This window comes from Papio anubis, chromosome 1 (assembly GCF_008728515.1).
Source record: "Papio anubis isolate 15944 chromosome 1, Panubis1.0, whole genome shotgun sequence".
Classification (NCBI taxonomy): domain Eukaryota; kingdom Metazoa; phylum Chordata; class Mammalia; order Primates; family Cercopithecidae; genus Papio; species Papio anubis.
Window position 1 is genome coordinate 43122705 of NC_044976.1, and position 17532 is coordinate 43140236.

General features: G+C 53.5%; 1 protein-coding gene and 1 long non-coding RNA gene across 6 annotated transcripts in view; one reads left to right on the plus strand and one right to left on the minus strand.

The window, feature by feature from the left end:
- The window catches only part of RNF220 (ring finger protein 220), a 252268-nt gene that overhangs the window by 232453 nt on the left and 2283 nt on the right, over nt 1-17532 (plus strand). For 3 of the 5 annotated variants that reach the window (XM_003891765.5, XM_017960854.2, XM_017960861.2), the window contains exons 6-12: nt 221-263; nt 3416-3537; nt 3899-4031; nt 12822-12918; nt 13118-13204; nt 13344-13399; nt 13533-13611. In XM_003891765.5, the coding sequence (XP_003891814.2) occupies nt 221-263; nt 3416-3537; nt 3899-4031; nt 12822-12918; nt 13118-13204; nt 13344-13399; nt 13533-13611 (617 nt within the window). The remainder of the gene's footprint in view (nt 1-220; nt 264-3415; nt 3538-3898; nt 4032-12821; nt 12919-13117; nt 13205-13343; nt 13400-13532; nt 13612-17532) is intronic. The other 2 variants (XM_009207219.4, XM_017960866.3) reach the window with 1 other exon arrangement.
- On the minus strand, nt 1162-16885 carry LOC103884499. Its single transcript, XR_647117.3, has 2 exons — nt 13483-16885; nt 1162-4325 (listed from the first exon to the last, which is right to left on the minus strand). It is a non-coding gene; the product is annotated as an uncharacterized LOC103884499 (long non-coding RNA).

Genomic DNA, 17532 nt, shown 5'->3' on the forward strand with positions numbered 1-17532 from the left:
ACGGGGTCCCGTTAGAGCAGCGCCCGGCGGCTATGCCGAGAGCCCGGAGTGGCCGGAGGAGCAGAGGGGCTGGCGGGAGGGAGGAAGTAGGTTTGTTTACGGGCTGTTTGGGGCGGAGCAGGCTTGGTTGGGGGTCCGGTGCTGGGGCGGGGGTCAGGACTCCAGGCCGCGCCTGACGCTCTCTTTTCTTTTCTTGCATCTGCCCGCGATCTTCTCCCAGACCTTTCTGCGAGTACGAGCCAACCGGCAGACCCGACTGAATGGTGAGTCCTGCCCGGCCCCTCCCTCCGCCCCACCCCCGGCCTCCTCCCTCCCTCACTGCCTGCCGCTCCTGGCTTGCCTGGGTCTCTTCGACTTTGGGGCCCATTGGCTTCTTCGCAGTCACGGCGCCTGAGTATGTGCAAACCAAAGCTGCCGCTCTCAGTTTCCCCGTCTGTCTAATGGAGGTATGGCTCCCAGCCCTTGCCCAAACCTCTCTAAAGGCCCTGAAGAGCCCTGGGGGGAGGGCAATAAGTGCCGGAGAATGAGGAACGAGCTACACAATTCTACTCGGGAGCTCAGCTTTGAATTTGCAAACTGCTGGGACCTCACTATACAAACCTGCAGGGCGCTGAGAATGTTTTTCTTCCAGTTTTTAATCAGTGCCCAGTAGTGTGAATACAGCCTCTCTGCGGAGACTTGACAATACAGTGAGATCTGGAGTTCCCACGGCAACAGGAACTAACTCATCCCAGGGCTCTTTGAGTTATCAGTCGGCCCACATTTCACAAAGGTGATCAGCGTGGGCTCGACAGCTCTTAGAGGCCTTCTCTGAAAGCAGGCCATGTATGCACTACCTAGCAGCCCCCCTTTTGGATGCAAACCTCTAGAGCATTCCTGTTTGCTGAATACAATTGAACGATCCTAGCTTTTTGTGCTTACTGGGGTGTGGTATCTGGGGGGTGACTGTAAGGGGTTTAGGGTTTCTGGACCAGCTGATAAGTGAGAGAGGCCATGGAGTTCAAGATCCCCAGCTCTTACCACGTGGGTTCTAGTGCCAGGCTGAGCCCTGGTCTGTAAAAGGGAGAACATTCATGATGAGCTGGCGCCATGTTAAGCACCATTCTCACAACACCTCTGAGAGGAGTATTACACACCTTTTGTGAATAAGAAAACGGGCTCTGAGAGGTGAAAGTGGTTTGTTTAAAAGTACACAGCTGGGATGTAACTGAGCCATGATTCATTTGAAGTTTGTTTCCCGCCAAAGCCCGTGTTTCTCCAACCACACCATGCTACCTCCTTGGCAAATGCTTTGATTCTTCCTACTCATACGTAGCCTCTGGATAGAGAACAGAACTTTCCCTACTACACTTTGGTAAGCTTAGTTCAGGATTTAGAAGATGAATGGGAAGGTGAAAACCAAACCTGCCTGCCTTCTCTGAGAATTTCCAGATGAAGCCCAGTCCATCAGGGTGCTTTCCAGGGACTACAAGGGATCATCTGCTGGCCTGTGTGTCCTGAGCAAGGAGCACATCCAGTATCGTGCTTTTCTTGACCATTCCATGACATTCGTTTCCTTAATCATCGAACATTGTGGTATCATCAGCACCTTCTTACCCAGGGAGGCATTCTCTTGGTGTAGGCATGGTAGGGAGGAAGCTTTGTGTTGGCACACTGCTCCATACTACACTTCTAAAACTCTCAGGGTCCTTTGCTCTATGCCTTTCTGAGGTTTCACGTCCATTGTCCATCCCAGCCCTGGCTCTACAGTGTCAAGGCTACCTAAGTTTGAGATTCCAAGAGTTAGGGCAGCCAAAGTGAAGAGTTCTCAATCTTTGTGCACAAAGTCAAGTGGGGCACTAGGACACAGTCATGTCACCTATAGTGAAAACACAGGAAATTGAAGAGATGGACTGGGCTACAGACCAGGTTTTCTCAAACTCCATGCCCAGTTCTGGCAGGATGGTAACTTTCCTTTTGGTTTGGGTCTTTGTGGCGTCGCTCTGTTTTGGAGTTGGAGTAGCTCCCTGCCTCAGGCTCACAACAGGCAGGAGCTGGAGCTCTAGCACACTCACTGGGACCAGTCTTTGTTGATGCTGCTCAGTTAGGGGGTCCCCTTGGAACAGAAGGGCATTCTAGGTTATGAAGTCAGGCCTGGTTTCCTATCTTGCCTTTGCCACTTTTTAGCTACTTGGACACGTGCCTTGATCTAAGCTTCGAGTTTCTTCATCTGTTAAAATGGGATAATGCAATCTAGCTTCAGCAAGTGGTAGTAAATGAGCTACCTTGGGTAACGTACTTGGCTATGAGCCTGACACACAGTAGAAGCTCTAAATTGTAACATAGCAGCTCTCACCTGTGTTCCCCTCCTAGATTGCATTCATGAACTTCCTGTCAGGGTCACTGTCCATGAGAAAGTTCTTCCTGGCCCTGCATTGGGGAACCTTTCCCTCCTTGGCTGGCTCTCCCGCCTCCCCATCAGTTTGGTCCCAGAGTAGCCATCTCGGATCCTGCTGTGGCATTCTGGAAGGGACTAGAGGGAACAGAGTTTCTTGTTTTGACCCCTTCCTGCTTCAGTGACAGGAGGGCTACAGAGAGGGATTACTGAGCTAATTAGAAATGATTGCATCGCTCAGCATTAATTAGCAGTGCTGTGGGCTTGCAGTGTGCACTTTGGAACTGAGCCCCCTGTGGGACAACATGGCAGGCAGCCCTCTGCCTCCAGGGCCTGCCAGCCCCTCTTGTACTGATTAGAAATGATGGAACAGGTTCGGGTGGGCACAATAAGGGCTGCCTTCTCAGGGTTCCCTGAGCCTTCTGACCTGGCTGCCAAAGGTCTGACCCAGACCCTCTTACCTTTGTGACTGGGCCTCAGTCTCCTCTTCTGTAAAATGGGGTTAGTGGACCTCAGAGAAATTCTTCCTGTTAAGATTCTAGGTGGGATGCTAGGAGTTGTACCTCAAGGCTCTTGGCCCAGGAACAAAAGAGGATTTAGCTGATGAGTGAACAGCAGGCCAAGTCAGGCCACTGGAGGGGTTAGGTTCTAGCCAAGAGATGCTCTTTAGAGTTGTATTTCCCGACACCAAAAGAGTTCATGGTCTTGGCTTTCTGGAGAGATACCTAGCAACATGGAGTGTCTTTGCTCATTGGACTCTAAAACACTGCAAGTAAAGGTATGGGTAGACCTTGCACCAGCTGTGGCCAAAGAGTAGACTTACTCACTGGCTTAGTTAGCACCAGTCTCCTCCCCAGGTGCTCTTGGCAAAGCCCAGTCCCCAAAGGAGCAGGAGGTACTTCAAGATGAGGGCCAGATCAGGCACTGAATAAAAACGCTAGTGGCTGGCAAGAGGTCAGGATGTGTCAGCTCCACTGGGACCTTGGGGGCTGCAGTGACCGTCTGCTTGTTCTGTGCTTTGTTTTCGGTTCCCCCGTGCAGCTCGGATTGGGAAAATGAAACGGAGGAAGCAAGATGAAGGGCAGGTATGTCCCCTGTGCAACCGCCCCCTGGCAGGATCGGAGCAGGAGATGAGTAGGCATGTGGAGCATTGCCTTTCTAAGGTAGAGGGGCCATCACCACCCACCTTTCTTCCCCACTCCCTTCCCCCGACACTAGCTGCAGACTACCCCTGAATCTGTGGGCTCTTGGGGTCTCCATGTGGTCTCAGCAGCTTCTTCACTTCTGTCCACTGCTCTCTCCCTTTGCTTTCACTCTCACTCATTCCCTCCTTGGGCTCCAGTGGAAAATTTGGGAAGAGGCCCAGGTCTTTGACCTCTAAATTGGTTTGCTTCAGAGGAGCCCTAGAGCTGAGGGCCCACTTGGCGCACCACAGCTGGGGCTAGAGCTGTGCCTTCGTCGCAGACTGGGGGGAGCAGGTGGGGGTGGCCTGGGCCCAGCATGATCCTGCTCTGCTCTTCACAGAGGGAAGGCTCCTGCATGGCTGAGGATGATGCTGTGGACATCGAGCATGAGAACAACAACCGCTTTGAGGAGTATGAATGGTGTGGGCAGAAGCGGATACGGGCCACCACTCTTCTGGAAGGTGGCTTCCGAGGTACAAGCAGCTGACACATAGACAGTGGCACTCTGGTGCCAGGCCTCTGCTGGGTATCCATCTGTTGGGAGCCAAGAGGCCGAGGCTGGTGGCTGGTCATCCATCCGTTCCACCACGTGGGGACTGCTGCTGGTGGGGCTCCTTTGTGACCGTGCTGCCTGCCTGTGATGTGCATATTAAAATGGATGTATTTGGGTGGGGAAATGGAATTGTGAGGCTGCAAGCTAGGAATGACGAGGGGGGCTCTCAGCCTCGGGTGATGCATTGAAGGTGACAGCCAAGCCGCGTTAGCACCTGCATAAAATATTAAAGGGACGGTTATGCATTTATCACTCCATCCCTCTTAAGGCTGATAAATGAGAATCCAGCAACCTGCTGTACACCTCCAGCACTGGGGGGCCTGAGGGCTTCCAGGCAAACACATTGGATTTTCCTCCTCCTCCTCTTCAGCCCTATGTCAGGGAAATCAGTTACAGAGGAGAGAGTGAGTTATGGCAAAATTTGACCTCCCATGAGCTTCATTGGTGAATCTAATTTTAGCTCTGATCCCATCCCTTCTCCCTGGGCGCCCTCTGCCCTGAAGCAAGAGGGGCCTGGGCCCAGCTGCTCCCTCCTTCCCCTGGGCTCTCCCCAGTTGCTGCAAAGGAGTATGCAGGGCCCTGCCCATCTCCAGTGCCCTCCCAGCTCCTTGGAGGAGCAAGGCTTGGCACCCCCCACCAGGTCAGACAGCAGAATTGGTTGGGTGCCCAGGGTCAGTGACTTGTTAAACTCCCCAGCCTTGGGCAGGGGAAAAGGGGAGCTGTCTGCCTCTTGGCCTCCAGTTCTTCTCTCTTTCTGTGCATGAGCACAGCTGGTACTGCAGCTTGTGGTCATTAAGTGAGCCAATCTGCTTCCCGTCTGCCTCTCGTTCTCTGGGCAACACCTTTGGGAGTACTGCTGTGTATGGTCCCTGGGGAATCTCACAGCAGCTGGGAAGAAGTTCTCTGCCTCCATGGGGCCATGCTACCTGGGCAGATGCTGAGGAGTGGTCTCTGCAGGGCCGTCCAGTACAGACTGGTTCCACGAAGGGGCTAAGAGCCCAGATGGGACATTATGCCTCTGGGCGTCTCTCACATTACCCAGGTGTTTGGGGGCAAGCCAAAACATAAATCAGGAAGGTTAGTCAGATCAAACTGTCTCCCTGAACCGGAGCTGGAGAGTGTGAGTTTGCCATTTCACTCATCCTGTACTGGAGCCTTAGAGTGTCTGAGGCCCTAGAAGAGTGAGCAGCAGAGCTGACGATTGTCTGTCCTGTGAGTTGGACACATGGGTGTTCGGTGGCAGCCACATAGGGTCAGTTCCAGCATGCCTCTCTGGTTAGCGCTGTTGGCAGCTGCAACTGCTCACATTCTCCATTGCTGTGGCAACTTCTTAGGTTCCTTGGCACAGACCTGGACCTGATGGCTTCTGGGCACCAGACAGGGCTTACGGAGGATAAAGCTGCGAAGGGCCTGCTGATTTGACAAGAGTATTTCCCCTGTGTCGGGATGCACTTGCAGAGCAGTGTGAGGGGCTCTTAGGCCCTGGGCGGGTATCCGTTTCCCTGAGTGTTTACACTGTGAGGTTGTTCCTTTCAAGAATTCCTGAGGGGAGTTCAAAGGGGGCTTTTCTTTGAGCGATTTGGAGAGCGAGAATGAGAGTGAGACTTGAAGAGGGAACAGGGGCCGGAGGTGCCTTTATCTGCAGAGAATTGCTCCAGCTTTCCTGATAGAAGCTGCTGCCGCCTCTTAAACAGCTTAGTGCAGTCAAAAGACAGGCAGACTTGAAAGGCTGTTTTACAGCGAGATCAGCGGGGGCCACGAGGCAGAGAGCGGGGCACAGTGGAGCGGAGGAGGCTGAGGCTCCTCGGTGGGGGGACTATCAAAGGGAGGCCCTGGCTGATCCCTACTGCCTCTGCCCCCAAAACCTTGTCTGCAAAAGCTGGCCATCTGTCAGCCTACCCTCCCTGGCCAGGACTGAGAGGCCCCAACTCTTGGGGGGTTGGGTGTGGCCCCGCCAGGCGGGCTGGTGTCAGTGCAGCGCATTGATCGCCCGCCGGGCGGGCCGGGCCGCAAGCCGGGCAGCGCGTGCTTAATGTGATTGAAAGGCAGTTAAAATGGCGGTGACCTTTTCAGGAGGAATTAGATTGCCTGCCAAGACCGGTTAGAGGGAGTGATAACGCCAGCTGAAGAAGCTGCCCAGCCGACTTCAGAGAGAGGGAGGCAGAGGCAGGATGAGCAGGCGAGTGGCGAGGCCCATTTAAACTGCGCTGTGCGTGCTGACAGAACAGAGATTGCTGTCCTTGTTAGATATGAAAGAAGTGAAGAATTGCAGATAAGTTTCTGTATCCGATCACCCCCATTCCTCCTCCCAGACTAGGGCCCCTTGGTCATCCTCAGCAAAGCTTCCCACCAGGCCCCTGGGGGTTGGTCTTATGGATCAGATCGGTTACCTCAAATGTAATCTGCTGTGGGAAGCAGTGAACAGGCAAGAGTTTCGGTGGAGACACTTGGCCGAGGGCAACAGGCCTTAGAGATGGGGACCTGTGGTTACTGAGGAGGAGCTCCCAGATATCTCAGGCCTGGGAGTGCTCGGATTGGTATTTTAGGACAAAATAACCAGACAGAGCAGGCGAGCACTGAGGTAGGTCCCACTGGAAATAGATTTTTGAAAAGACTAAAGGAAATAGGTATTACTTCAAGTAAGTTGGAAGGAATTTTTGCTGCCTAGGAGGCACTCTGACCTTCCCAATTCTAGAAGAAATACTTAAGCTGTGTGCCTAAGCTGTTGATTGTCCTTTCAGAACCACAGGTTTTCTAACCTGCTACTGCTCTTTACATAAAGGGCAGCACACAGAACCTAGTGCGCCATGAACATTCCATTAAAAGAGATCCGCAGTTAGGGAGAAAAGATGTTTTTCTTGGGTACCATGCCAAACCTGGGTCAAGCAAGGGGCTTCTAGGCTAGAGAAGCAGACTACAGGGGAAACCTAACTATACAGCCCTTAAGACAAGCCTGCTTCCACCTGTAGTCTATGGAGGTGTGTGACTAAGGAGCCATGCCTTTCCTCTCCTGTCCTCCATCCAGCTCCTGGATCCTGGAGAAGAGACCTACAGTGGTGAGCTGTTGTCCCTCCTGTGTGTTGGTTGCCAGTGAGAGTTCACCCAACTGCATTGGGGAGCCCAGAGCTCCTCATATCTGGAAGGGACATGCTGGAAGGAGGACATGGGAATGATTGGTTTCAAATAAGGTGGCAATGATGTGGTCACAAGAGTGGTGAGATGGAGGAATTTCCCAGGAAGCATCACAGGAAATGGAAGGCTGCAGCTATATTTTTTAAGCCCTGGAGGTGAATGCATTGCTGAAATCCAGCATGAAGCCCCTTTGAACCAAACAGGTGGAGTGGGTAGGGAGAAGAAGGGTGTTAAGACAGTCAGCAGTGCACGGTCTCTGTCCTGCGGCGTTTCTTATCTTTCATGAGTTCCTTACATTGAAGCCGGTTCCAAGTCGCTGGATGAGAAGTCGTGAAGCAAACAGAGCAGCTGTGGCACAAATCTTTTCTTTTCTTTTTTTGAGACAGAGTCTCACTTTGTCACCCAGGCTGGAGACTAGAGTGCAGTGGCACAATTTCGGCTCACTGCAACCTCCACCTTCTGGGTTCGAGAGATTCTCCTGCCTCAGCCTCCCTCCCGAGTAGCTGGGTTTACAGGCATGTGCCACCACACCCGGCTAATTTTTGTATTTTTAGTAGAGACGGGGTTTCACCGTGTAGGCCAGGCTGGTCTTGAACTCCTGAAACCTCAGGTGATCCGCCCACCTCGACCTCCTGGGATTACAGGTATGAGCCACCACACCCAGCCTGGCACAAATCTTTTATCTGGCTATTTCTTGATAAAATTTCAGCGCCAGAAGTATGGGGCAAGGGGGTAAGAGATGTTGTAAGCCCCAGGGCATGGGCACATAGGCCTTGCCCTAGCTGCTGCCTCCTTTGGTGTGCTGGTTCTCAAAAGAAAGGAGCCCCAGGTGCTAAAAATGTCCCCCAGTGCAGCTCTGCTCCTGGTCCAGTCAGTGACAGGTGTTGGAACAGCACACTGCTGGAGGCGGTCTTGGAGTGGAGAGGGTTGTGCTGCTGCCTTGTGACTCCCCACCACCTTTAGTTATCTCTGTCGCCTGTTGGGAGGGGTGAGGAGAGGTGGCAAGGAGCAAGGCACCTTCTGTCCCCTGTGGCAACTGACGGGATTTAATCGCCTTTTGGAACACAATTGTTAAGCTAGGACTGAGGGAGTGCAGGCAGAAGGAGCAAGTATCAATGGTTTTAAACGGCGTCTGTCTCTCTGCGTCTCTCCTGACGTGAGGCAGTGAAACGCGTTATCGAGGAGGCCCGGAAAGTGGCTAAGTGCGTTTGACACACGCCAACTCCCTGCCTCCACACTGGATAATTGCATTGTCAACTGTTCAGCGAGGTGGCAGGTGACACTGCAGGCCGATTGATTGTCCCGCATCGCAGCTCCCCAGACTGTCAGCTCCCCAATCGATGGCGTTTACACAAGACACCGTAACTGCATCTGTAACTAATTCCAGTGTAAAACTCGCCGGAAGCTGCTGCCCCTGCCCTCCGTGTTGGAGAGCGCAGGCCTCTGGAGGGCCCTGAGACTTTCCTTTCTCCCTGGGCTCTGGTTTTGTTGGGAGCAGCAGGTGAGGAAATCGATGCCTCCTTTTTTGTGGTTTCAGGTTCCAGGATGATACTACCCCCGGTAAACGGGCATCTCCAGTTTCTCAATCGATCATCTGATCAATTGATTAAATTAACACTGATTTTTTTTTCTCCCTTCTCAATAACCCAGGAAGAAATGAGTTTATGGGAGAAGGGTCGTTTTTATAAAATGTAGACCTGTGTTTCATTTCTGCACTTAACTCTCTCCCGCTTTGTTGCTAAGTTTTCACTGTGAGGAGAAGGATTTTTTTTTTGCACTGCCCACCCTGCCAGGAATGGGCAACTCTGGCACCACCCTGCTGGGTATCATTGGCCATCAGGCTTAGGTTGCCTATGGGTGGGGGCTCAGGCCTTTATACCACTTTAAGGTGGGGCAGAACCATAGCATGGGGCCTTCCCTGGTGACTGAAGGGTACTCTGGGCCATCTTGGAGGTCCTGGGGGCTGAGTTCCTTCCCTGGATAGCAGCAGTAGGAGTGGCAGCTTGCCTGTTATCCCTGGAGCTACATGGAAGAGGAGCCAGAGACTTGGAAAGGAGCTGTCTGTGCCATCTTGCCTCTGAGTACTGGCTTGGGATATTCCAGCAGCTGAGAACATCAAACGACTGTGGAGCCTTCCTCTCCAAGCGAGAGGGGGGGCAAGCTGGCGGGGGTGCTGTCTGCATAAAATGGCTTTATGGCCGTTTCTTTTTATTATGATTCTGCCAGAAGTCAGCAAGTGACATTTCATTAAGAAAATAAAGTTTAATGTGCTGGGAAAGAGGTTGGAGCAGGCTGGGGCAGCACAAGAGTGAAATTGGCAGCAGCCTGTTCTGAACACCTGTGGGGGTAGGGAGAGGTTCCCAACATCTGTCTTAGCTGGAGGATGGGGTCAGGGTCAGAGTGAATGGCTCAGACCAGAGGCAGAGGCCTTTTCTTTGGCAAACAAAGTGTGTCGTGCTGTCCATCCTGCCTGACTGGCCAGAGGAACAGAAAGCTGCTGCCCGGCTGGGAGCCGGGATCTGATAAGGAAAGTTGTATCCTGAGAGATTTCTCCAGGCCACCAGCTAACTAGGACCTAATACAGCAGTGTCGCCAGTGTTTAGCCAGTACTGCTGGGATGTGCTGTGTGGCACCAGCCATCAGCCCAGCCAGCTCTGCTGGGTGCTGCTGAGATCACAACAGTGAGTCACACTTGGGACCCTTGCAGCTTCCAGTCTGGTGAGGGACAGTGACAATATGTGGTGATAAATATGATCCTGGAGTTACACAGGAGTCTGGGTGGACACCAGGGAAGGGCCACCTGTGTATAAGAAGCTGGGAAGCCCCATGTACCACGCAGAGCACCGTGAGGACAGGGATCAGGTCTTGAAGCTCTCTGTTCTCAACATGGAGCCAACCAGAGGATGAGCCCAATAAAGGTTGAAAGAATGGCGTTGAGGTGTGAGTTCTTTCCTTTAGCAGGGATTCAGAGAGCAGCTGCTCTGTGTGGGCACTGAGTTGATGGTAGGAGGCATGGCTGGGCTGAGTCAGACTTGCCAAAGGAGCAGGCCTGTGTATTGCAGACCAGGAGGGAGAAGGTTCTAGGCAGAGAGCAGGAGGTGTGGAGGCATGGGGGCATGAGAAAGCACAGAGGATTTGGGAGACCACAGTAGCTCTGTTTAATGGAGTATGAGTCCTGGGCCAGGCATGGTGGGCAGTAAGACTGCAGAGAAAAGGACTTCAGGCCACAGGGCTACTTTCTGTGTTGAGAAGCTGGAGCTTTTCCTGGCAGCTTTGGGGTACCCTGTTTTCTTTTCTTTTTTTTTTTGAGACAGAGTCTCACTCTGTCGCCGAGGCTGGAGTGCAGTGGCACAATCTCGGCTCACTGCAAGCTCCACTTCCTGGGTTCATGCCATTCTCCTGCCTCAGCCTCCCGAGTAGCTGGGACTACAGGCGTGGGCCACCACACCTGGCTAATTTCTTTTTGTATTTTTAGTAGAGACAGGGTTTCACCGCGTTAGCCAGGATGGTCTAGCTCTCTTGACCTTGTGATCCACCCGCCTCGACCTCCCAAAGTGCTGGGATTACAGGCGTGAGCCTCCGTGCCTGGCCTGGGGTACCCTGTTTTCTCTGCTTTGCCATGGAGCCGTATCGGGCTCACATGTGGTGCCAGGGTTCTCTGCTTTCCATTTATAAGGCAGGGCTAGGCAGGGCCAGACCGAGCAGAGGATGTGAGGCTAGCTGCTGAGCTGCGTGTACTTGGGGAAGGGGGGTTGGCAGGGCTTGGGTGCAGCAAGCTGTAAGTGAACCTGATAGCTACATTCTGATTGATGGTGGAGTTTGTCTCCCAAACTGTCAGAGGGTTTATAGAGGTGCCACTCACCCACAAGGCGGGAATTGCTTGTCAGGACACCTGGCTGTGAACAGGAGACAGAGCTGTAACTTGGTGTTTTCTCAGCTTAATGGCCCTGCTGCTGACCTGCTTGTTGCCTCAAGTGTGTCAGTGCCTCAGGGTAGAGGGCAAATGAGGACTGTCAGGGAGAGGTGGAGTCCAGGCTGTGCCCGGCGTCTTTCCTTCCCGGTGCTGCTTACCTTTGGTGGTATCTTTGTGAGACCAGAGACTGGTGGGGTAGAAGGGAGAAGGATCAAGACTCAGTGTTTTTCAGGGCTTGAAAAATGGAGAACATTCCAGATGGAGTGAATAGCATGAGCAGGGGTCTTAAGAGTGGGATATACAGGGTATGTTTGGGGTTTGGTGAGCAGCCTCTGTGTCTACATGGATGGGGTTTACAGAGTGAATTAGTAGAGAGCAAGAGTAAAGACATAGATGGACCCAGATCTTCATGGATCTGGCTGAGGAGCCTGGGCTTGGTTGTGCATGCAGTGGGGAGCCATCGATGGTTTTGGAGCAGGAGGAAAGGTGGTCAGAACTCAGTGGTAAGCAGGATGAGGGAACAGATAAGAGGCCTGAGGACTCCCTACAAGACATATCCTAATGAGAGTATAAGGACCTGAGAGGAAAGAATGGACAAGCTGAAATGTCTGAAATCATCGGGCAGACACTGAGCTGCTTCCTCACTTCTTTAAGTATTTCTTTGCTGATCCCAGTAGCCACAGAGTCTCACATTCTTTTGTCCCTGCAGGGCTGTGCTGGCTAGTGAGGTGTGGTCTGAGACCCACTGGGAGGAAGTGGGGAGCTGGGGGGAACAACTCTATAGCACTTGACGCTGGGCTATCAGGAAGGGTGGTCCTGGATGACAGAGAGATCACCTGGCAGGTGAGCAGGCCTGGTGTAGCCCCAGCAGCTCGCCCCTCCCCCTGAGCTGAGAGTCCACCCGTGGCTTGCCAGATGCACCTCAGGGGTCAGCCGCCTGCCTGGCCCATGGCCTGGCCTCCGCTCAGCCTGGTTGCCTTCATGGACTGCTTTGAGAAGTAGGTGTGCATGCCTGTCCTCCCTCGTCTGTCCCTTCTTAATCCCTTCATAACTGCACTTGTCCAGGAATCTGGGCTGAGTGAGGTGGAGATGAATAATTAATGTCAGGCGCTTCAGACACCAAATATTTGAACAGCTGCCTGGTGTTTTTGCTGGCAAGGACCTAGCGGCCAAAATCAGGATGTTGGCCGGGGGTCCCACTCTGTGGCTCTGATTGGCCTTAGCCAGCCTGTTCTTTCCTCCAATGGACTTGTCAGGCTGGATAATGGGGCATAGGGGGAGGCCCCACTCCTTTCCTGTGAAATTCCTAGACCTGAATTTTTCTGTCCTCTTCCTGTTCTTCCTAGACCTGGAAGATAGGTGGACAGCAGGCCTGGGGCTGAGCGTCCCCCAAGGATGTGACATAATGTATGAATGGGCTAGTTTATGAGCAGAGACCACTTGGAGCAGCATGCAGTGGCAGAGAAAGATGAGGTTTGCAGAGTGAAGGGCCTGAAATGTCAGGGTCAGGGGCACTGAAGTATCTGGCTCTATATATCCCAGGCCCAGGTTTCCCTCTGGGCCTTAACAGGTCCGAAGCCTAACCACTACCTGCAGGCAACAGGAGGGGCACCCTCGGCCTAGTCTTGTTGTCCACAGGCCCTCCTCACACCCTGCTTCCCACAGGCTCTGGCTTCATCATGTGCAGCGGCAAAGAGAACCCGGACAGTGATGCGGACTTGGATGTGGATGGGGATGACACTTTGGAGTATGGGAAGCCACAGTATCCTTGGAGCACTGTGGGTGCTGGTGGGGCTGATGCGGCAGGCCACAGGGAATAAGAAAAGTAGCTCCTGTGGTATTCACCTGCACCACCCCCCCGGCCAGAGTCAGCTTTGGCCAGGAGGGGCATGCTCTCCTGAGGATTCAACCCTCATGGCCTGCTGCAAACTAGGATCCATTGTCCTTGACCACCATGCCAGATATACAGAGGCTGATGTCATCCCCTGCACAGGCGAGGAGCCTGGTGAAGCCAAGGAGAGAGAGGCACTCCGGGGTGCAGTCCTAAAGCAAGTGTGGGCACAGGCTTGGGTGGGTGGAGCAGAGAGAGAGGAAGCCCTGAGGCAGGGGTCAACCCAGTACTGACCCTCAGGGCTGTCCTGCCCGCCTTCAGGTCTCACTTTGTTCTTCCTCCCTCCTTTCCTCCAGTGGCGGCCCTCCCAGCACACGCATCACACCTGAGTTCTCTAAATGGGCCAATGACGGTAAGTCCTGCCCCAGGTTAGGAGTAATGGGGGAGACGGGGTATCCCTGGATGGTGGTGACTGACTCAAGCCCAACCCCTCACCTGTGCTGCCCAGTCTGGCCGGAGTATGAGTTGCCCCTCTGTCCCAGCAGAGATGCCATCCACCAGCAATGGTGAAAGCAGCAAGCAGGAGGCCATGCAGAAGACCTGCAAGAACAGCGACATCGAGAAGTAAGTGTTTGGCCAGGAGGGGGCCCTGGGACCGCAGTTCAGTGGGAGGAGGGGCCCTTTGCTAGCAGGAAGGCCTGCTGCCAGGGCTTCTGGCCCTCCCAAGTGCAGCTCAGTGCTGCTGCCCTGGGCACACAGCCGGCAGTGGAGCCCAGCTGGTGCTAAGCGTGACTCTGTGAATTGATCGCTGGGCCACGGCCCCGGGAGCCTTGGCGGAGGGAGGAGCAGTCCGCCCGCCTGCCTGCCCGCTGTGGCGGCCTCCACTCGGGGAATGTGATGTATGGCCGCCCAGCCCAGCCGGCGCACTTGATTCATCTCCAGTTTCTGTTTCTTAATCGGGAGCTAAATTGGTTTCATTTTTCTTGTCCCGGGTGGCACTCACAGTGGGTTTTAGGCAGGAACATTGGGTCTCATCACTTCTGGTAGGAATTTTTGGCCTGGGTTCTCTGGCAGAGGAAAGGGGATCCATTAGCACTTCGCCCAGCACTGGGCAATCCCTGGCCCGAATCCCCAGGAACCACAAAGATTTAGTATCAGCTGGGCATCTCCCTGACTTCCCAGAAACCCAAGGAAAGCCAGTTCTGGCCTCAGGAGATGGCATTGTCCAGTCTGGGCTGCCTGGTGCTGCTGCCATTGGTCATTGCTTAACTCCAGTACCCACTCCACCTTCTGACTGCAGGCTAGGTTGCCTGGGGTTAAAAGGCAGCCTCTTCATTCCAGGGCCAGTGTTCCATCTTTGCCTCCTGCCAGGAGAGTGGATTGCAGGCCGGTGCAGGGCCGGGTCGGTGGCCCAGGGTCACCTCCCATTTGTTTCCCTCCATTTTGTGTTGTCATAAATTCATTCCAGCCCGTTGTGGTTGATCAGTTTATCTCGGCCGGGGCCGCGAGTGCTGCTGGCATGATGTATGGGCCGCGGCGCAGGGCCCGGCTGCCCATGAATCACCGCAGCTGCTCCGTGTCAGCGCCGGAGCGGGCCGTACGGGTTCGGTGCAACCAGCTTGTGGGGGGGAGGAATGACGTATGGATGTTTATTTAATAATTCTCTCCTACTCCAGCTGAGCGGGGCGGGCGGGGTTGTAAGGGGCACCCACCCTCGTCTGGAGGGGCTGCTCATAAATCAGAAAGACAAGATCATTAATCAGGGATGGTGCCCAAGGAGGAGGTAGGGGCAGAGCCAGTGGCTTCCATGAAGGTATAACCCACCCAAGGCTGGGGGTGGCCAGGATTTCTGTCCCACCTGTGTGAGCACAGGCACCCATAGGCAGGGATCTCTATGATGAGGTGGAGACTGGCTCAGTCATGTGCAGAGCTCTCCACTGGGTCTGGGTCTGCTGAGACTGGGGCCTGTCAGTCCCCAAGATTTCTCTATTTCTTGCCCTAGATCTGTTTTACTACGCAGGGAAAAGGAATGGTAGGATGCCATGGCTCCACCAAGAATCTCCCCACCCCCCGTGCCCTGGAGGCGCTCAGGAATAGCTCACAGCCAGCCTGGACCAGGGGTTGGAGGCTTGGGTATTTCGCCAGAGCCAAGATTGGAGGGCAGGTGTGTGCTGAGCACACCCAGGATAGGCAGGCTCTGGAGTTGGTTGTTGGCCTTCAGTGTGGCCTTGTAGCTCTTGGAGATGGCATGGGAAATGACTTCGTTCTCTCCTGGCCTCATCCATTTTTGCCATTCCAGCTCCAGTTCTCTGATTTGAGGTTTGGGAGTTAGTTCTCCATTCTGGGGTAGGCTGCCCCCAGCTGCAGGCCTTAGTTTCCCCATCTTTGAAATAACCATATAGGAGTAGGCAAATTCTCAGCTTAGTCCTTGGAGTGGAAGGGAGCACAGCTACAAATCCTTGTCTCCTTATCAGGAATTTACCTGTAATCCAGATGGGGATGGCATATATGGCATTGTGCAAAATGCCAGGGAAGGAGCCTGCTGTTTGAGGGCTTGTGACGAGAGAAGGGGTAGTAAAGACTTCCAGAACCAGAGGGATAAATGGAAGCCCCCAGGGAATCAGCCAGTACCAGGAGGAACGAGTCAGAGCCTTTCTTGGCATCCGTGGGAAGAGGCAAGGCAGAGGGAATCATGGACCCTAGGGTGATGGATTTAAGTGTCCCTGATACAGTGACACAGCCACTAAGGAGTCAGGCTCTGTGTTGCTGCCACCTCCCCAGAGGAAAAAGGCCAGAGATTGAAGTTTGTTATTGCCCATGAAATGTGACCACTAGCCTCCCTGCACTCCCATTACCACTCACATCCAGTAATGACAGACCACCTGTAAGCTCTCAAGCTTCCTGAGCTGATTGTCTCCCCTAAACTGCAGAACAGGTGCCCCCAGGAGACTGTCCTTGCCCAAAGTCCACCTCCCTTATGATTCCCCCTGCTCTCAGTCCAGCCTCTGCTTCCTGATTGAGTACATCTGTGAAACCTGAGCTGTTCGTACCCCGCTCTTCCAGCATCCTCAGCAGCTTCCTGCTGTCCGTGAGATAAACTTCAGCTCCTTCAGGTGTGGCATTTGAGGTCCTCCTGCATGCCATCTCCTTTCTCACTGTAGCACTTTGCCTACACATGGGCCTTCTAGCCAGACTAGAATCTTGGGCCTCTTGGCCTCTGTGTCTGCTGTTCTCTTGGCCTGGAACCCCCCTCCTCCTGGGTGTAGCCGGTACAGTCATGGTCAGTCACACAGTTATTAGTTGATCATGGAATCAGTCTGCCAGGTTTGAATCCCATCTCCCTGACTCTGTGGGGACCTTGAGCAAGCTACTTAATCTTTCTGTGCTTTAGTTTCTTTGTATATAAATAGGAGATACTAGAATCTTCTCATGGGGTTTTTGTGAGGTGTAAATAAGATAATTATCAATCCCTCAGTACAATCCCTGGCATTTAGTAAGTGCTTAATAAATTTTAGCTATTTTATTTGTATTATCATTACTATTCCCTAAGGCCAATCTCCTACACCATCTTTCTAGTCTTCCAGGAAGCATTCTCCTCCCTCTGTGAGCTCCTCTGGGTCCTGTTCACTTGTTTTAGGAGGGCGGGAAGGTTCCTTGAGAGAGTCCTAGCTATTCCCTGTTCAGCAGTGCAGCCCAAGGAGTCCTGGACATGCAGGAGGGACCTTCTGGTGCAGGGCTTGGCCCACAGACAGGACTACCAGGGCATCTGATATGCCTAGGAAGTAACAAGGAGCCCTGGAGGCAGGCCAGGCCTGTGGCAAAGGGACCTAGATCATGTGGGACCCGCCCAGTCCCTGCATCTCTCCCCCTCTCCCTGGAGGTTGGACGGGCCCTTTCTATTGGTGGAGTGAGCAGCGCACCCTCAGGGAACCCACACTCAGGAACTTTACACTGCTGTGGCGGAGTTCACACAGCGGGCTGTGAGAGCCACTGTGCAGTGCTGGCTTGGGGGTCTAGAAAAGGCTTCTGAGAGGGCATGAGAACAAAACTAGGTCCGAATGATGAGGCAGAGCTAGTGAGTCAGGCGAGGGGGTGCAAAGGGATCACAGTGCAGAGGCCAAGGCAGTGAAAAAGGTGGCATGGATGGTGACACATAGCAGTCGAGCATAAAATGCATGGCAAGGTCCTCAGGGGTGCGGTGGGCTGGAACTGGACCAAGGAGTGTGGTGGAGCTCTACTCTGAGGGGGACATTGGAATGTTGGAAGTCACACCATGAGAGATTCGCTTTGAGAACATAAATTCTTCTAGGTGCTGGGAGAGTGGAATGGAGATGAGGGGCCTGGAGGCAGAGAGGCTGTCTGGAAAAAGTGGAGGAATTGGTGCAAGACATCTGAGAGCCTGGACTAGTGGTGGTGAGGGGCAAAAGAAGTGGAGAGATGCTGGAGATACCAGGAAAGATGACAGATTTGGGTTGTTGGGAAGACTGCGAAGGAGTGGTTGGAAACGGTTCCCTGGTATCTGTGGTGTAAAAATTCATCCGGATG